This window comes from Pristis pectinata, chromosome 19, assembly GCF_009764475.1.
Source record: "Pristis pectinata isolate sPriPec2 chromosome 19, sPriPec2.1.pri, whole genome shotgun sequence".
In the NCBI taxonomy this organism is placed as follows: domain Eukaryota; kingdom Metazoa; phylum Chordata; class Chondrichthyes; order Rhinopristiformes; family Pristidae; genus Pristis; species Pristis pectinata.
Window position 1 is genome coordinate 12094479 of NC_067423.1, and position 21206 is coordinate 12115684.

The 21206-nt window shown below is 44.9% G+C and overlaps 1 protein-coding gene across 4 annotated transcripts in view; it reads right to left on the reverse strand.

The window, feature by feature from the left end:
- plxna4 (plexin A4) overlaps positions 1-21206 on the reverse strand; it is a 532456-nt gene that overhangs the window by 49520 nt on the left and 461730 nt on the right. For all 4 annotated transcript variants that reach the window (XM_052033450.1, XM_052033449.1, XM_052033451.1 and 1 more), the window contains exons 23-24: positions 4398-4464; positions 805-951 (exon numbers count right to left, since the gene is read on the reverse strand). In XM_052033450.1, coding sequence (XP_051889410.1) covers positions 805-951; positions 4398-4464 — 214 coding nt within the window. The remainder of the gene's footprint in view (positions 1-804; positions 952-4397; positions 4465-21206) is intronic.

Sequence of the window (21206 nt, forward strand, 5' to 3'; positions counted from 1 at the left end):
AATGGAACCATCCTCTCCACATCCACTCTACCCAGGACTTTCAATGTTCAGTAGGTTTTAATGGAAACCCCTCACATCCTTCTGAACTCCATCGAATACAGGACCAGAGCCATTCCAGAAACAATCTTTTCTCCATCTCACTGCAGCTTACTTTTTTATCCACTTGACATCAGCATCCTCTGCTTTCTGATTGGTCTACCACTGGAAACAGTTTCTTCCTAATTTACTCTGTCAAAACCTTTCGAGCTCCTCAATCATTTCTCCCTGTAACCTTTCCTAACAGCTCCACCCTTCTCTGATTTGGGTTGTCTGACTCTTCCCACTGGAAAGCACAAGCCCACCAACACTGGGCTCTGGAGTCCAGAGACAGGCCTATATCTGCCTCGGCTACAATGCCTCCACTTCCTTTGCCCATCAATTATTGCCCATCAATTACGACCGATTAGGGAAGGGCAGCAGAAACTACGTGAAGCCACACCCTTTCCCGTGGGAATTCTCCAGAGGGGAGGGTGGAAATTAAAAACCAACACACCTTCATTTTCTCCGGTGTTTTTACTGAAGGGAGGAAGTTCCTTGGGCAAATCACATGTGCCATTTGGCACAATGACAGCTCTTCATTGGAAGCATTTTATTCGTGCACAACCCCAGGCTAGGCAAATTAACACAGATCTGATCTCAACAGGAATATCCTACACCCTGTGATCTACACAAATTAGCACAGTCGTCCTCTGAGCCGTACCCGTTACCCACACCCCATCCTCTCCCACCCCTAGTTTCCCATCCTCGGCTGGATTCTTTGCTTACCAGTGTCTTGTAATCTATCTGCTGTCTGATGAGCTTGTCCTCGCTCAGAGAGTAGCGCGCCTCGCCTGTAATCGAGTCGATTGGCCCCTTCTCCATCTGCTGCTTGATGGCGCAGAAAAGCATGTACAACGGCTCCCCCGCACACTCCTGCTCAACACAACACACACAAGAAAGGTCGGCATTAGCACAGCTGCAGGTACGGTTGGAACGCCAACTGTTGATCCTGGAGATCAGCCTGCATAAAGTACACTGCTGTCAACCACCCAGCACCACACCCACACCGACAGAATCTTACAGCACCAAAAGCACACCTCCCGGCCCATCAATACCAGTTCTTTGGATGTGTCATCCAGTTAGTTCCCTTTTTGGCCATTTACCCAATTCCATTTTGAAAGTTACTTTTAGATCTGCTTTTACGGCCTTTTCAAACAGCTCATTCCAGGGCACAGCAACTCCCCATTTAAAATTTTTTCTTTCTTTTCTTCAGCTAGCTCTTTCTGCCAGTTGTATTTAATCTACGGCCTTGGAGTTAGGATCCTCAGGAAAGCAACATGCAGTAAGTTAGAAGTTAGTGAGGGGAAGGAAGGGATGGGTGAGGAGGTGGCTGTTGTAAGTCTTGAAACAAATATTTATTAACTACAGGGATGGGAAGCCAACAAAGTGGAACACAGCTAAGGACGCTTGGGAATCTCCAATCTAAGTGTGATTCAATTAGTACCACATCCAATCCTCCTTGCCTTGAGCCCTTCAAATATTTCCAGCTTTCAATAAATGCAATGGTTTACATGAGTTGGGGTTGTTGCCTGCAGCAGAGATTCAGAAGGGGGTGGGGAGACAATGATGCATCCAGGCTTGTTAATCCTTGACTACCTCACCTACACTCCTTGGTCCTGTGCTCCTTTGTTGGTTCAGGGAGAATGCTCTCACCCTGTGAATATACTGCAGCGCAGGTTTGCTGAACCCCTGCTTTAGCTGGTTCTTCCACGGCCCAGCCAAAATCACCCAGTAGCATATCTTGACTCGTCCGCACAGTCTGAACACTCCTGGACAAGTGCCGATGGTTGCTCTTGGCATCTTTGCCTAAGTCCCTTATCCTTTGATTATGCGGCAACAACCTGAGCACTAGTTCAAGATCTGGCCGATGTCTCACTCTCACCCAGGACCTTCCTGCACTGAAGTGGGTTTAATCCCATCTGTATTTTGCCATCAGGATTTTCAATCAATAACTGATCCAACCTCTCTGTGCACTTGGCATTTCTTGGCACCATACTCTGGCACAGAGAGGTGGGGTCCCAGTGCCACACACACAAATGTGACCATGGACCACAATTGGATTCTGGAGACTCAACCGCTGGCTGCACTTTCCACGATTGAACAAATGGCCAATGACCATGGCTGATCTCTCCATCTTGTCCAACCTGGATCCACACTGAGGCTGCTATAGAATCAGAAAATTTATATCATAAGGGGAGACCAGTCAGCCCATTCTGTCCATACTTGCCAACAGTGAACTATTGGTTGATCCCATTTCCCAACTCTTAGTCCGCAAGTCCTTAGAATGGCCTGGATCTTCCACAGAAATGCTGGAAGTTTTGTCCACAGTATTTACCTCCGTAACCATGTGGAGGTTTGTGACTACCCCTCCCCTCCCCCCCGCTTGCGGAAATACCAAATTCACAAACCTCCCAATAGCTCATGATTAACGTCTCCTGTTCCTGGTGTTCCAACACGCGTTAGCGTGAAAATTCCCACACTTCTGGTACGTTGGATCTGGCACACTTGCAGTGAGCCCCTTCACTTGAATGGAGAGGAATGAGCGGAGGGAGTGGCGTAACTATGATTTAAATTTACATCTTTATATTTAACGGAGTTAATTTAAATCTATTCACTTGGAGTATTGCGTGCAGTTTTGGTCGCCCCTTTACAGGAAGGATATATAGGCTTTGGGGAGGGTGCAGAAGAGGTTCACAAGCATGCAGCCTGGATTAGACGCATGTGCTATGAGAAGAGGTTGGACACACTTGGGCTGTTTTCTCTGGGCGTGGGAGGCTGAGGGGAGACCTGATAGAAGTTTATAAAATTATGAGAGGCATAGATAAGGTAGGCAGCCAGAATCTTTTTTCCAGGGTAGATATGTCAAATATTAGAGGACATGCATTTAAGGTGAGGGGGGGAAATCTAAGGGAGATGTGCAGGGCAAGTTTTTCTTTGCACAGAGAGTGGTAAGTGCCTGGAATAGGCTGCCAGAGGTGGTGATGGACGCAGATACGAGAGTGGTGTTTAAGGGGCTTTTAGATAGATACATGAGTTTGCTGGGAATGGAGAGATATCCATCACATACAGACAGAAGATATTTAATTTAATTTGGCATCATGTTTGGTGGAGACATGGTGGGCCGAAGGGCCTGTTCCTGTCGTGTACTGTTCTATGTTCTATGTTCCACATTCTATCCAACTGGTTGCAGAGCTCCGAGGTGCAGAGGGATCTGCTGTCCTGGTGCTAGGATGCAGTTACAGCAAGTAACCAAGAAAGCAAACAGAATGTTTTCATTCATTGGTAGGGGAAATGAATACTAAAATAGCAAGGTTATGGCTCTGTTAGTTAAGGCACTGATATCACATCTAGAGTATTGTGTATACATTTGGTCTCTTTATTTAATCACTGGAAACATTTTAGAGAAGGTTTAATAGACTAAGACCTGGAACGGGCGGTTGCAAAAAGGTCGGACGTGTACCTGCTAGAGTTTAGAAGAGTGAGAGACCTGATATAAAATCCTGGGAGGTCTTGACAGGGTGGATAGGGAGAGGGCATTTCCTCTTGTGGGAGATTCTAGAACAAGGAGTCACTGTTTAAAAATGAAGGGTCACCCATTTAAGATAGAAAGGAGGCAAAATATTACCTCAGGGGGTTCCTCCATGTGTCTTTAGAACTCTCTTCTTTAAAGGGTAGTGGAACTGTACTATTAGCGCAGGAAAAGATAATAGCGAAGGGGTGAAAGATTTCCACAGGTAAATGGGAATGCAGAGCTGATCAGCTCTGATCCCGTGGTCCCTTGATAGTATATTTGCCTGCCTATGTCCAGTTGCTTTGAGAAGGTGGCAATGAATCATCTATTGAATCACTGCAGTCCATGTGGTCCCATGCAGCTGCTACTGAGTCCCAGGATTTAGACAAAGCAATGATAGAAGATTGGTGGTATATTTCCACACCAGGCTGTGTGTGAGTTGAAGTGGTAACTGTGAAATGACTGTCTGACACACCCTGCTCTCCTCATCCTTCCTGGTGGTAGAAGCAGCCTTGGCAATTTGTTGCAGTGAATTTTGAGGATAGTGCACTTTGCAAGTTTAAGGTTTATATTCTTCAAATATAAAACTCTAAGACAAAGAAGCTGTAAGGTCCAGAAACAGAGCCCATTTATAACAAAAACTGAGCCTTGTCAATCAGTTCTTTAATGCATCCCCAAGCTTAAAAACAAATATGCTCCCAGTCACACACTGAATGAAATCTTCAGGCTGCCACTTCATAGTGAGGATGAAAGGAAGGAAAACCTGTGGGAGAAAACATCACGAGGAAAGAAGATTTGACATCCTTACCTTAAGGAATTTGTACAAGAGGAACGTAAACCAGTTGGTCAACATCTTTTCTGCCACGGATTCAGTTCTAAAATGGAAAACAACAAAAAGAGAGAAAATGGAGTGATAAGTTAGTCACAGAGTCATACAGCAGTGTAACAGGCCCTTTGGCCCAATTGGTCCATGCCAACCAAGATGCCCATCCAAGCTAGTCCCATTGACCTGCGTTTGGCCCATATCCCTCTAAACTTTTCTTGACCATGTACCTGTCCAAGTGCCTTTTTTATGTTGTTACTGTCCCTGCCTCAACCACTGCTCCTAGCAGCTCGTTCCATATATGGACCACTCTCTGGGTGAAAAAGTTGCCCCTCAGGTTCCTACTAAATCTCTCATTAAACCTATGACCTCTACTTCTTGATTTCCTCAACCCTGGGAAAAAGACTGGGTGCATTCACCTGATCTATGCTCCTCATGGTTTTATACACCTCTATAAGATCATCCCTCATCCTCCTACAATCCAAAGAATAAAGTCCTAGTCTGCTCAACCCCTCTCTATAACTCAGTCCCTTGAGTCCTGGCAATATCCTCATAAATCTCTTCTGCATTCTTTCCAGCTTAACGGCATCTTTCCTATAGCAGAGTGACCAAATCTGAATGCAACATTCCAAATGTGGCCTCACCAGCATCTTGTACAATTGCAAAATAACTTTCCAACTTCTGTACCCAATGCCCTGACTGATGAAGGCCAGGGTGCCAAAAGCCTTCTTCACCACCCAGTCTACCCGTGACGCCACCTTCAGGGAACCATGTACTTGTACTCCTAGGTCCCTCTGTTCTACAACACTCCCCAGGGCCATCCCATTCACTGTGATAATTATATTTAACAGTGCCACACATTGAGGTGTTAATGCTGAATCTTCAACTAAGACAATTCCAGGGGAGCAAGGAGCAATAAGATTTCTTTATTAGTCACACATACATCAAAACACACAGTGAAATGCATCTTTTGCGTAGGGTGTTCTGGGGGCAGCCTGCAGGTGTTGCCACGCTTCCAGCGCCAACATAGCATGCCCACAACTTCCTAACCCGTACACCTTTGGAATGTGGGAGGAAACCAGAGCACCCGGAGGAAACCCACGCAGACACGGGAAGAACGTACAAACTCCTTACAGGCAGCGGCCGGAATTGAACCCGGGTCGCTGGCACTGTAATAGCGTTACGCTAACCGCTACACTATCGATGCACAACAACTCGCATTTACATTATGCCTTTAAAGTAATGAAATCTCCGAAAGACACAGAGCAGCACTATAAGCAATAAAATATGGCAAACATGCAAGGATATGTTTGGACAATGATCAAAATTTAGTCACAGGTAGCTTTGAAGGAATTGCAATTATGTAGTATCTTTCAAAATGTCAGGATGTCCCAAAGCAGTTTGGAACAAGTGAAGAATTGCCTGAACTGTAGTCACTGCTTATAGTGTGGGGAACCCTGTGGCTAATTTGTCCATATCAAGCTTCCAGTAGCAACAGTGAAATAATGACCAAATAATTTGATTTCATGATGTGAATCAGTTTCTCAGTACTGGTTGAAAGAGAAGTACTGGCCAGGACAATGGTACTGCATGGATGTCTGTATCACACTTACTTCCTTCAGCCCACTAATGCATTCTCTGCTTGGAGCCTAACAGGACCTGACTGTGTGCAGCTTCAGGTTGGGTCAGTTTGAGTACACGTTGAGATAAGATATTCTGGTTCAGGTTAGCCTATCCTGTTCCAGTCCAGTTCAGTACTTCATTCAGGTCAGGGTGATCTGCTCTGTTTCACCAGTAGCGAAGAGCATGTTTGAGATTGTTATATTTATGGTGACAGTCAGGTTGGATATGGAATAATTTATGTTAATTTAAGACCATATTAACTTATGTTTTTAAGGTACTGTGCTGCTGCTGCAAAGAGCTCATTTTCATGACATTTATAGCCTGGGTATGTATGCCTATGACAATAAACTTGAACTTGAAAAGATGATAAGCACTCTGATTTGAGTCAGGGTTCAAGAAGACTGAGGTTGGATTAGATTTGAATAAACCTCCACTTCGGCTACTCAGTCCTCAAGCTCTTGGACTAGATCTCGGCCTCTCATTCCACTGTGTGTCTGCAGAGTAAGAAGGGTCTCCGTCACTGCAGGCATTTTATTTTGTTAATAAAGTGCTTTGCTAGTCTGAATTACCCACTATTTTCCAGCATCTTAAAGCCAAGACAATTACAACCATGCTGCTGCTCAGCCAGATGATTCTGGCTGATATGGATGGACTGCCAATGAAAGTCAGGTGTGTCCTTGTGCCCAGGGAGCCTTCACTCCCAGCTCCCACCCCATCCCTGAGTGTGCAGAAACTAGGCAATCAGAGACACCCTAAATTGCCAATCTCCTCATGATACCGTGTGACATTGAAGGTACGTTTTTTTTCCACGAGTGCCTGCTTTCAATGCTGCTGCTAAATTTAGGAAGACATAGAAGGAGGCCTTTTAATTCATTAAGCCTATTCTTTCATTCAATGAGACCAAGGGCAATCTGTGAACGACCATAAAAAATAGTGTACAAGTCACTCCACTTTTTGGGGATCAATTTTTGGGAAAACACCGTCCTGGGATTTAAAGTATATTTAGTGCTTTTCCCAAAGTGAGAAATCGATAATGAATAAAAAAAATCAATTTGGAAATCCTACTTATTCCATTAAAAAAAGTGTTATGTTTTACAATTTTGTCGGTTCAAGGTCAATAAAATATGAACAAAGATAAAAATACTGGCATCAACTTTTTAAAAAACTTGTGTCAAATTCTGACAAACCTACTTTTATCAAATGTATGCAGTGAATAAGCATTCCTGTTTTTTAGGTGCTTCCAAATATACCCAGAAAAATCAAACCATGCACTAGTTTTTACTTCCTGTCTTTGATCTTTGGCTAATGTAAAGGTATCAATCTCAAACCAAACTTAACAAGAGAGGCAGTGTTAACTACCATTTATGGAATGAAGTTCTACTTCTCTAACTAAGAAGAAATCTCTGAGATCATTGCTCATAGCAAGTTAGGCAACAGACCATTTAATAATGACAGGTATTTTAAACATTGCATCTCACTATGTATTACTCTGGTGCTGCAGCAAGGCTCTGTTAACCTGCCATGTCTCTTTAAGGTGATGAATTCTCTTTGCAATAAATGTCCTCATGTTAATTACAGGTTAATTACTGTGGGCAAACGAAGTTTTCAAATTGTCAGGTGCTTGTCAATTTTCTGCTTCAGGTCAATATGTAAACTTCCTTCAGCAAAGCTCGTTAACTCCAGCCTAAAATGATGCACAGATTTTCATATACTTTTAACAATTAAAAGTCCAGTTTATAGAGCGTGGAAGCTGCTCTCAACTTTAAGTATTGAGAAAGGGAAGCAGGTGATTAGGATGTAGATGGGTGGATGATGGGAATAGAGTCAGAGATGGGTGGAGCAGGACAGAGTGAGGTGAAGGTGATGAAGAGAGAGAGAGTGTGAGGAGGTGCAGAGAGAGTGCGAGGAGGGGCAGAGAGAGAGAGTGCGAGGAGGGGGGAGAGGGGAGAGAGAGAGACAGGGGAGAAAGAGAGGGGGAGAGAGAGAGACGGGAGAGAGAGAGAGAGACGGGGAGAGAGAGAGAGAGACGGGGAGAGAGAGAGAGAGACGGGGAGAGAGAGAGAGAGACGGGGAGAGAGAGAGAGAGACGGGGAGAGAGAGAGAGAGACGGGGAGAGAGAAAGTTATAAAAATTGAGAGTAAGAGACCCAGAAAGAGAAAATGAAACTAAACAAAATTGCAGATGCTGGGAATCTGAAATAAAACCAGAAAATGCTGGAAACATTCAACAGTCCAAGATATGAAGTTCTGATGAAGAGTCTCGGACCTAAAACATTAACTCGGTTTCTTTTTCCACAGATGCTGCCTGGCCTGCTGTGTGTCCATTTTGGGTTTTGACCCAGAAAGAGAGATTAAAACTGCAGATGAAGAGAGATGGAGGACCAGGAGAGGGTTAGAATGAGGGAGAGAGAGAACACAAGCCAAACAAAGAATCAGACAGATGGGCAGGCTGACAGAGAGTGTGAGGTATAGATAAAGAGCGAGGTGCTGAGATAACAGTGAAACAACTGCAGATGCTGAGAATAAGCACAGTCTGGATATATCTGCTGCTGGTCTACGTGACTCGATTTAGCACAAGACCGAGCACTAAGAACATCTGAAACTTGACCCTCCTGAACAGAACACTGTGAAGACCCTGATGGTCAACTGTACATTCTGCCCCACTGTTGAGTGAAATTCCATTGCTAATCCCGGAGGTTTGCTCACACCCTGTACTCCTCCACTGAAGGCACCTCAACAGTGAAATCATCCCTATGACACACAACTGGTGCCGCATCATTCGAACGTTCCTAATTACTTGAAGTACTAACAATATAATTTTAATCTTTTTGAAGCCTGACCTGTGCAATTACATCCTGTCACAATCCCCAGCAGTTGGTGCAAGTCATCCTATTGCAAGTGTGACTTCCAATTAAAATATGGAGAGAATTGCATTTTAATGTAGTCACACAGAAGAGCCTGCCTTACAGTATTAATTAAATCTTGCTTATTTGATTGCTGTTAACTGTTCATTATCTCTTAGCCCTTGCTAGATTGAGGGGAGGAGGAGGGGAGAATGAGAATTTGAGATTAGAAAAGGATGTCATTTAAATCAACCTATAAATTTACAAATCTTAATTCAAAAATCAAATAAAGAATCAAATGCAAGAACTCTTTTCCTTACAGTACTTACTTGTGTCCCCTCCTCTTCCACCTCTTTCTGGGTTACCTGGGGAAAAGTTAATGTGGCATCCTCTTCTCAGCCTGAAAACTCAGAAACTGAATGCAGTTGGGTAATCTGACCGGGGAAATTTGAACTCACTCACCTAACATGTTGGAACACTAATATGTTACTTCTCTGCAGTCGCTACTGTCATGTACGAAGCATAGTAAGCTCCCTCAAACCTCAATTAGATAATGAACAGATAATTTAACTTTAGCACACAAGCTCGTATTTAACCTTTGATGATTTGAAGGGTTAAATACGAGCCTGTATGCTCTTCTTTTGAAATAGTGCCAGAGGATCTTTCTCAGACATTTCAGTGGGCAAGTGGGGCCTCAGATTTCTCTCCTGAAACTCAGCACCTTCAAAAGTGCAGCACTTCCTTGGAGACACAAGAGATTCTGCAGATGCTGGAATCTGGAGCAAATCACACAAAATGCTGGAGGAACTCAGCAGGTCAGGCAGCATCTTTAAAGGGAAATGAACAGTCGGCGTTTCAGGTCAAGACCCTTTGTCAGGATGTCGACTGTTCATTTCCGAAACAAAAGTTCATGAAATGTCGACTGTTCATTTCCCTCCATAGATGCTGCCTGACCTGCTGAGTTCCTCCAGCGCCTTGTGTGTGTTCCTTCTGAGTGAGAGGCGAGAATGTAGGAGCTGGAACAATGGCTGATTACTCATTTCAAAAATATATTTCACTTTGATTTTTTTTGTTCTAATTGTTCTTTTTTGTAAAATTTGTTTATGTTTTTCTTTGTAAATGCTGCTTATCTGATGCTATGGGCCTGTGATGCTGCTGCAAGTAAGTTTTTCATTGCACCTGACCGTACATGTACTTGTGCATATGACAATAAACTCGACTTTGACTTTGACGTTACTAGAATCTGTGAATATAAAATTCAGTGCATTCATACGTCACCATCCACAGTATAAGACATATAGCTATTTGTTTAGGTTTACATTAGTTCAGCATGACATCACTTTTTCCTCATGATTACATGAGTCCAAGGGGATTTTACTTGGGTTCACTGTGCAGTGGCAGGGACATTCTTAACTGTGGCCTTTTCCCACACACCCTCTGCACCAAGCTTCAGTCATACAGCACAGAAACAGGCCCTTTGGCCCACCATGTCCATGCCAACCATCAAGTACCCAACTGTACCAATCCCATTTCCCAGCATGTAGTCTGTAGCTTTCAATGCAAGTGCTCATCTAGATACTTCTTCAATGTTGTGAGAGTACTTGCCTCCACCACCCTCTCAGACAGTGCGCTCCAGATTGCAACCATTGCGAGCGTAAAAATTCTTCCTCAGATCCCCTGTAAACCTTTAACCCCTTACCATAAACATACGCCCTCTAGTTTTAGATGTGGGCAAACGTTTCCCACTACCTGCCTGACTATGCCCCTCATAACATTGTACACCTCACTCAGTTCCCCTTCAGTCTCCTTAACTCCAAAGAAAACAAACCCAGCTGATCCAGTCCCTCCTCACAACTGGAAACCTCCATCCCAGACAACATCCTGATGAACCTCCTCTGCACTCTCTCCACTGAAAGCGTGTCCTTCCCACAGGGTGGCGACTGGAAGAGTGCAGTCATTCAGCTGTGGCCTAATCAATGTTTTATGAAGTTGTGCAACAACCTCCCTGCTCTTATTTTCTGTGCCCCAGCTAAGGAAGGGAAGTATCCTTCTTCACCGTCTTGCCTACCTTTGCTGCCACGTTCAAGAATCCTTGGATTTGTACACTGAGGTTCCTTTAGTCCTCAGTAATCCTTGGGTTTCATTGTAATTCAGGCAAGTGAGCCTATAACAAGGCTGCTTGCCCTGAGAACATGTGTCAGCCTGAATTCCAGTGTGTGCCAACATCCTGGCATCCTGACAGCCCCCACCCTCCATCCCCGGCTTCTTGACTGTCTGTACCCCCAACACTGGAGTTATTTGGAACACATAAGCAGGCCATTGTGCCCAGTAGGTCCACACCAGTACTCGTAGCTCCTCAAGAGCATCTGTCCGCAGTATCAAGGTATCCTTTCATCTCTTTCTCCCTCTTGTTTCCTTCACACCTCTTAAAGATCTCCGAGTTATTTCCCTCAACTACTCCATGCAGAAGGGATTTGCACATACTCCTCCTCTCAGACTGCAGAGCTTTATTGGTGTCCCCCTTATATTTGTGATCCATGTTCTGTTCTGACCTGCAAGTAGAAACGCACTTTGTCCGTGAAACTGCTTCATAATCTTAAAACCATCCCTCAATCTTTCCCTTTAGAGTTCAGGTAGATACATTGTTGAAATATCAAAGGATTGAGGGTTATTGGAGATCTGGTACAGAAGAGAAGTTGAAGCCTGTGGAATCATATTGAATGGTGGTGCAGGTTTGAGGAGCCATGTGGCCTATTCCTGTTTTCTTATGTTCTACATACAGTAACCTCAATTCTTTCAGTACTTCCTGAAGGATACAATCATTAATTTCTGTTATCATTAGGAAATCCTTTTTCTACTATTTCTGATACTTCAATATGTTGTTTACAGTTTGCAGCACTCCAAGCAAGGTCTGACCAAGTTACTGTACACAGACAAAGAAGCTTAATCTGACCATAACTGCTCCTTAATAGCCACATTATAGTCTCACCCTATCAGAGATATTCCTTTTGTTTCACCCATCCTCCTCCTACATCTTTTCTACTACCTAAGACTAACGTGTTTTTTTTCTCTTTCCCAGTTCTGATGAATGGTCCCAGACCTGAAATGTTAACGGTTTCTTTTTCCACTGATGCCCCCCGACTTGCTGACGGTTTCCAACAGTTTCTGTTTTTATTTCAGATTTTCAGCATCTGCAGTTTTTATTTTTATTTTCTGTACTAATTGTACCTTCAGCGAGGCAAATACCAAATGCCATCTCAGGTCTGAGGAAGGAGAGGTGAGGATGAAGGGTCTTCAACCTGAAACATTAACTCTTGCTTCTCTTTCCACAGTTGCTGCCTGACTTTCTGGCATTTTCTGTTATTTTCAGATTTCCAACATCCGCAGCTTTTTGATTTTCAATAGAAAGCTTGCCTTTAACTTGCAACAGCATGTGTTCAGCTTTGCTCATGAGGGAAATGAACCTATCCGATAGGGAGGAATGAAAGAAACTGCATCTTAAAGGTCAGGTCTGCCGAAACTTCTACTTTTGATCCAGCCAACAGCCTAAGGTAAACACTGTTGAAGCACACTATGTACCATGTACAAGCAACACTCATGCCAAAGTACAGCATACAGTAGAAACAAGCTAAATAGCCCAACTGCTCCATGCCTGTGTTTACAGAGTCTTAGAGAGTCATAAAGCTTGCCTTTAACTTGCAACAGCATCAGTTCAGGTTTGCTCATGAGGGAAATGAACCGTATCAATAGGCAGGAATGAATGAATCATCAAGTCAAACAGTACGGAAGCAGGCACATCAAGTATCCATCTACACTAATCCGACAAGTCCACTCCATTCTCCACGCATCACACTCCCTCCCTCCTCCAACACCTACTTTGGAATGAGGGAGGAAACCAGAGCACCAGGGGGAAACCCAAGTGGTCACAGAGAGAACATGCAAGCTCCACCTCGAGAGCTCACAAGCTTCCTCCCACCCATCTTCAGCTCATTCTGTGCTCCTGTGCTTACGTGGTTTCCCCCCTAAGGACATTCATGCTGCTCACCTCGACTGTTCCTTCTGGGAATAACTTTCACATTCTGACAACTCTCTGGGTAAAGATGTTTCCACTGAATTCCCCTCTGGACTTATTACTATCTTATAATTACAGTGCCTGCTTTCGGACCCTGCACACGCAAAAACATCTTCTCACTGTATAACCCAAAAAACTCTTTCATAGTCTTATAAATATTTATACAGAGTTACAGCTTGAGGGATGGATATGAGCAGTCTGGAAAATAGTGGAATGAAAGACAAAAAAAAAGAGCTCAATTTGAAGATGATTTTAATTTGCAGAATTGGATGAAATACAAAACCTTGTGCATGCTTGATAAATAGCAAAAACAGTGAACTTTCCAAGATTGCACCAACAATTTGTCCTGGTCCAGCCAAGTGGAAGCTATGTCCAAGAAAGCACGCCGATGCCTCTACTTCCTCAGAAGGCTAAGGAAATTCAACATGTCCTCGATGACTCTCACCAATTTTTTTTACAGATGCACCATAGAAACTATTCTGCCCAAGACCGCAAGAAATTGCAGAGTATGGTGAATGTAGCCCAGTCCATCAGGCAAACCAGCCTCCTCTCCACTGACTCCGTCAACACTTCCCACTGCCTCGGGAAAGCAGCCAATATTATCAAGGACCCCTCCCACCCTGGTCATTCTGTCTTCTCCCCCCTCTTGTCCGTCAGCAGATACAAAAGCTTGAGAGCATGTACCACCAGACTCAAGGGCAGCTTCTATCCCACTGTTATCAGACTCTTGAACAGACCTCTCATATGCGAAAATATGAACTCCCCATCTACCTCGTCGTGGCCCTTGCACTTTATTTGTCTACCTGCACTGCACTTTCTCTGTAACTGCAACACTATATTCTGCAATTTTTTTCCTTTTTACTACCTCAATGTACTTATGAATGGAATGATCTGTCTAGATGGCACGCAAAACAAAAACTTTTCACTTTATCTTGGTACATGTGTACATGTGACAATAATAAACCAATTCCAAGAGCATAATCAAACATCAAGCCACGTAGAGGAATAAGATATCTTTATTAATCTCATGTACTTCCAAACACACAGTGAAATGCATCTTTGTGTGGAGTGCTCTGGGGGCAGCCCGCAAGTGTCGCCAACATAGCATGCCCACAACTTCCTAACCCGTACGACTTTGGAATGTGGGAGGAAACCAGAGCACCCGGAGGAAACCCAGGCAGACACGGGGAGAACATACAAACTCCTGACAGACAGCGGCCGGAATTGAACCCGGGTCACTGGCACTGTAATAGCGTCACGCTAACCGACACTACTGTGCCTGCCAATAGGTCAGATGACCTAAAGGTTGGCCCAAAGGTAGGTTTTAAGTGGTGAACAAGTAGCGAAGTTGAGGGAGTTGGTTCCGAAGTGTAGGTCCTTGCCAGCTAAAGCCACTGCCACCAATCATGAAACAATTTTGGGGGAGAGATGCAAAGGAAGAGGGTAGGTGATTAAATGGCCAGAATTGGAGCATAAATGTCAGAGGTTTCTATAGCTGGAAGATATTGCGGAGAAATGGAGGGGCCAGTCCACAGAAGGAATATTAAAATTGGTACATCAAGTCATTGACTCAAGTCAGCAGGGAAAAAGTTCCTTCGGCCCAACTTGTCCATGCTGACCAAGTTGCCTCACTGAGGTAAGCCCCATGTGCCTGATTTTAGCTCATATCCCTCTAAACCTTTCCTATCCATGTATCTGTCCAAATGTCTTTTAAACATTGTAATTGTACCCACTTCTACAGCTTCCTCTGGCCCCTCATTCCAATTACTCGTCACCCTCTGTGTGAAAAACCTTCCCCTCAGATCCCTTTTAAATCTTTCTCCTCTCACCTTAAATCCATGCCTTTTACTTTCAGACACCCCTACCCTGAGAAAAAGACTGTGACCATTCACCTTATCCACGGGCCTCATACCTCTGTAAGGTGACCCCTCAGCCTCCTCAACTCCAAGGGAGAAAGTCTCAGCCTATCCAGGCTCTCCTTATAAATCAAACCCTCCAGTCCTGGTAGCATCCTCATGAATCTTTTCTGCACCATTTCCAGCTTAATGATATCCTTCCTATAGCTGGGCAACCAGAACTGTGCACAGTTATGTCAGCTGCAGGTATTGTCTTCAAGCACTGGAGTGAAAAGGACTTGAAACAAGTTAGGACACAGGCTACGGACCTTTGAATGCCTTATGTTCACTTAAGGCAGAGTGAAGCAGGTTGGCAAGAATTGCAATGGAATAGTTACCTCAAGAGGTGAAGGCATGGATGAGGGTTTCAGCAGGAGGTGAACCAATACAGAATGAAACTGGGTAACAGCAGAGAGGTGAGTCTTCATGGCTCCTTTCGAGGTGAGATATGACACCAACAATGTGAAGAGTCAGGTTTAGTTTCAGCAATGCAAGGGAGAGGAATGGAGCCCGTGATTGGGAAAAGAGGGTTTGTGGCTGAAGACAATGGCCAGTGTTTAGTCAGAAGAAATGTCTGTTCATTCAGTGCTGGACAACAGGTCTGACAATTTGATGACAACTGCTGTGACAATGCAAAAAGGTGGCTCTCAACCAATCATCAGGACAGCGAGGGGGGCAGGTCTCGAATGTTTGAGTCATACAGCACAGATACAGACCCTTCACACACCAAGTCTGTGCTGAGCATCAAGCACTCTTGGAATAAATCCTAACCCGGACTGCCCACAGTTCTTTCACCCAGATTGTCATGGTTAATGAAAAGTGGGCATAGCAGTCACACCAGAAGGCAATGATCAGCACCAAATCCATCAGAGAAACAGTCCATCACAGATAGATGTGGCATTAAGAGAAAGATTAGGACTAGCCAGACTCAAACATCAGAAAACTCAGCTCAAACTGGATGAGAAATGACATCCATGAAAGAATCACAGAGACATCACTCAGACACTGCCTGATATTAGAACTGAAGACGGCAGGCCACTCAAATGATTAACATGTTGGAACTGTTTCTTTTAATTAATACTGATCCTTCCATCACTGGGAGTGTTCATCCTGTTCATACACATCAGAGTAGGTCATCTCCTATTGGGGTCTGTCCCCAATATCGGGGGTTAAAGACACAAGGCAGGCTGGCTCTCCAGCACAGCTCTGTGGGACCACTGCACTGTCAGAGGTGGCATCTTTCCAAAGAGCCTTTAAACAGACTGGCTGTGCTACATGTTAAAGTATGTGAAAGAAGGACAACTCGTTGTCTCCCTTCATACAATGCTGCCAAGTGGAAGGGCCAAAATTGTTTGCTCATCCCGTTTGCTGACAGGTGAGGCAGCACACTGGTGCAGCTAGTGGAGCTGCTACCTCACAGCTCCAGTGGCCAGAGTTCAATCCTGACCTCCGGTGCTGTCTGTGGAGGCTTTGCACACTTCCCCCGTGACTGGGTGGGTTTCCTCTGGGTGCTCTGGATCCCTCCCACATCCCAAAGATGTGCAGGTTGGTTGGTTAAATGCCAACTGTAAATTGACCTTAGTGTGTAGGTGAGTGGTAGAATCTGGAAATAGTCGAGGGGAACGTGGGGAGAATAAAATGGCATAAGTGTAAATAAATGTACAATGGTCAGCGTAGATTTGATGGGCCGAACGGCCGGTTTCCGTGCTGTATGACTCTATGATGGTGGATTGAATGAATGGCTGTCACACCAACAACAGAACAACCAGTAGTGCACTGGAAGAAAAGGTGCTTCACTGCAGTGCCACTGTGTGGAGTCTGAAATGCGTGGAAGGGCACCAAATGTACACAGCTGTGTTCTTCCCTACAGCTGACTCACCTCCTGACACCCCAACTCCTTTCCACTATCCACAATGTGCACGGAATGCGATGGAACACTCTTCACTTGCCTTTATGAGTGCAACTACAACACCTCTCAAGAAGCTTGACACTTTCCAGGGCAAAGCAGCCTGTTTAACTGGCACCCCATCCACCACCTTAAATTTTCCACTCCCTCCACCACTGCTGCACAGTAGTTTATCGTCCACAACCTTGTCATCTCCAACAGCACCTCCCAAACCTGTGACCTCTACCACCAAGAATGACAAGGGCAGGAGGAAAATGGGAACTCCCACCTCTGTCGGTCCTCCTCCATCTCACATACCATCGGGATTTGGAAATACGTTGTTGTTCTTTCATTGCTGCTGGGTCTAAGTTCTAAAGCTCCCTACCCAAGAGCACTAGAACATAGAACACTACAGTACAGTACAGGCCCTTCGGCCCACAATGTTGTGCCGACATTTTATCCTGCTCTAAAACTTTATTTATACAGCAAGGTAACAGGCCCTTCCGGCCCAACGAGCCTGTGCCACCCAATTACACCCATGTTAACCTACTAACCCGTACGTCTTTGGAATGTGGGAGGAAACTGGAGCACCCGGAGGAAACCCACACAGTCATGGGAGATAGGGAGAACATACAAACTCCTTACAGACAGTGGCGGGAATTGAACCCCGATTGCTGGCGCTGTAATAGCATTACGCTGACCGCTATGCTACCATGCCACCGTGGGAGTATCTTCACCAAAGGGGCCACGGGTGGTACGAGGCGGCAACTCACCACCACCTTCTCAAGGGCAACCAGCGATGAGCAATAAATGCTGTTCTCGCCAACGACACCCACGCCACATTAATGATTAAAGAAGTTTGAATGTAAGTTTAACTGATTTACACAGAGGTTAAATCTAATCTGTACAGTATTGATAGGATTTGGATTTTACTTGTGTTTCTTGTACAAGGAGATAAATTGAGGCCATGCACAGCGGCCAGGAGCAGGGACACAGGCTGAATTTGCACAACCGTAATCCTACCTCAGCACTGGAACAGTATGGAGCACCTCCTGCACTCCCATGCACTTGTCTCTGATTGTGTCTTTTTTGCACAAATGTCTTGCTTCACACAATCTTTTCCTTCACTGTCCTGTATAAACTAAGTATAATTTTTGTGTAATTTATGTCCTCTGTGTTGTCTGAACCTCAGTGCCTGTGATGCTGCTGTAAGCAAGTTTTTCGTTATACCTGCACCTCACTGTACTTGTGCACATGACAATGAACTTGACTCGATCCAGAGGGAAAGCACTGAGCTTCCATTGCCAATCAGCACACAAAGGGAACTGGCTCTTACCTTAGATGAAAAGTCTTCCCTGAACCAATAACGTGACTGTGAAGCTGATTCCACTTTGTGGGGGTGGCAGGCTCCTTGGTTTGTGGCAGATGGCTCGATATGCAACAGTGATGCAGCTCCGGGCCCCCATGACAAGTGTACTGAGAGACTCTGCCACACACCACAGAGTGTGGTGAAACAATGGGAGGGTAGAGAGGTGGGAGTTCAGGGGTGAAGAGGAGCATAAATTCATCCTACCAATGGTTTTAACAAAAGTCAACATGGGTAAGACAATGTAAAAATGTGTCATCATTTTTTCTATAAAAACACCAGTAAGGATCCTTTGCTTTTCCCTTCCTCTTCTCTACTTTTCCACTTCCCCAAGAAAGATTTTCACCTGACCGGGTAATTATTTATGCACTGGTGGATCTGGCTCTCAAGGGATCCAAGGTCTAGCTCGATCAGTGGCCATTCAACCAAGCAGCCCACCTCATTGGCATTCTGAGTGGGAGCAATCAGGAGCTTGTGTCTATAATTGCAATTGTGATGTTCAGAGGATATTGCTTCACTCTGCCCAGCTGGGGGACACTTTATTTCAATGGAACATGTAAATCTGACCTCCAGCACACCCTCACCTCTTGACATGCAGTCGTCAATTAAAGCACAGCTCATGTTTCCAAAAAAAACCCTCTAAGCGTGAAATCCACCCAGTCTACAGCCAGATTGTGATTTACACACCGTGACTCCTGGTGAATTGCGGCGATATAATATTTTTTATCAGATCAGGACCCTTTTGTCGGTTAACTGGGGCACAGATCCCAGACATAGGTTGAACAGTAGTTCTGTAGATTAGTTCCACTCCACCACCAAGGTCAGTCCAACCTCAGTGGCTAAGCTGCAGTCTGCTTACAATGCCTGTGCATGCGTACAAGTCGAAGGCTGAGCTCCACATCGTTGTTGGCTCGTTCATTGAAGCAGATGAAACGATGGGATCTTGCATTCAACATCTGCAGAACAAAGGTTGTCCACCAAACTGCTGCACTATACAATATCACCTCTGACAATAAAGGTGCACAAGGAAGCCTAGAAAACACACAGACCACTTCCCATTTTTTGAAGCCAGATGTTGATTATAAAAGTCACCATCTCCTTCAATTTGCCAGCAGTCTTTGGCTGCCTGAGGAAAAGAGTGTTTGAAGATCGAGGCCTCAAACCCAGCGCAAAGTTCCTGGTTACTTAGCATCAGTGATCTTTTCCCTGCTAAATGCTTCAGAGAAAGAAACTGTCGATGTTTCAGGTCAAAACCCTGCATCAGGACATCGACCTAGTGCAGAGTTTTGACCCAAAATATTGACAACTCCTTTCCCCCCCCACAGAAGCTGCTCGACCCACTGAGTTCCTCCAGCAGATTATTTGTTGCTCAAGATTCCAGCATCTCTTGTGTCTCCAATGCTTTGGAAACTTGGACTACTGACAGCAGACACCATAAATGATGAACAGTGTCTCAGCAAAATCTTCAAATCCACTGGAAGATATTGGTATTGGTATTGGTTTATTATTGTCACTTGTACCGAGGTACAGTGAAAAATTTGTCTTGCGTACCGTTTGTACAGATCAATTCATTACACAGTGCATTGAAGGATAAGTAAACCAACACCAGTGTCCTCTCCCAGGCCATCATCCCCAACATTGAGTCCCTACTTACAGTCAGCTGATTCCATTGGACAGGTCACATTGTTTGCAAGCCTGACACCAGACTCCTGAAACAGACACTCCATTCAGAGTTCTGTCAGATGAAGAGATAACTGGGCAGACAGAGGAAAATAGTCAAGGATGTTCTCAAAACCTCCTTGAAAAGGCGCAACTGTCTCACCAACACCTGGGAATTCCTGGCCCATGAATGCATAAAATGGAGGAGGAACACTGAGAGCCAAGTGTCAGGAGCATACAGAAGCCCAGTGAACACAACAGTGGAGAGCATCACCTCCCAATTGGCAAGCAGTTCCTGCCCCACCCATGGTAAAAATCAGGCACTCAGACCCAGAGTGGAAGCAAGTCATCCTCAATCCCAAGAGACTGTCTGAGATAAAGAGATCCCAAATAATGTGCTTTTGACTTTTCCATGCCAAGCACCAGCTCTGATTTACTCTCTTACAGCATATTTTTGTGGAAGGCCAGGATGAGCACTGATCCATGGACATCCCACCACTGCCCTCTCCCAGGATTCCAGGCACCAGTGAGGCAGAGTTTGGAAAAGTCACTGCCCACTTGCTCTACTACATCCCTCATTGTGAATATAAGATAGGTTTAGCCTTTTGAGTGGTTTCAGTACAAGCCATAAGCCTTGCTGACATTCCTCACTTCTTTCTACACACCTTTTTTTATTTGTACCTCCTGCATCCTAGGCCCGAAGCTCTCTCTCTTCTCCGTTAAGACTGCTAGAGCTCAACCCACATACCTATCATTTGGTTACCATTTCATTGTCTCCAGCTTTTGCATGATACCAAGTTTCTGATCAATTCTGGCACTGCACTAAATCTGCCGAATGGATGCAAGGTACTGTGGATGGTGCTAGCTGTGTTCAGCGATGGTGACAGTGAGCAGTAGGTCAAGCAAGTCACTACTTGGCATCACGGTACACAGCAGATGGTGGTGAGTGTACATCAATTTAGTCCAAAAATACAAAGTCTCAGTTCCAATTGTGTTAAGTAATGTCCACCATCCAATTCCAAGGACCGATTTCAAGTTTTCCCACTTCAAGTTGAGGTTTTCTGCTCTAGGATTTCCCAAATGCCCTCCTTCCTCTGAAAGTGTGTCTTCCCCTCTGCCGTTGTTGATGGAGACCTCACAAGCATTTCCTCCATTTCCCGCAAGTCTGCTCTCGCCAGACCCTGCCCCTCCCCAGACAGAACAGGGATAGAGTTCCCTTGGTCCTCATCTTTCACCCCACTAACCTCCGCATCCAGCACATCATCCTTTGCCATTTACGTCAGCTCAAACGGGATCCCACCATCAGTCACATCTTCCCCTCCTCCCCTCCCACCCCCATTCTGCATTCTGCAATGACCACTCTCCCGGGTTTGCACCTCCCTCCACACCCACCCCCCCTCCATCACTGACACTTTCCCCTGCAGCTGTAGAAGGTGCGATGTTTGTCCTTCC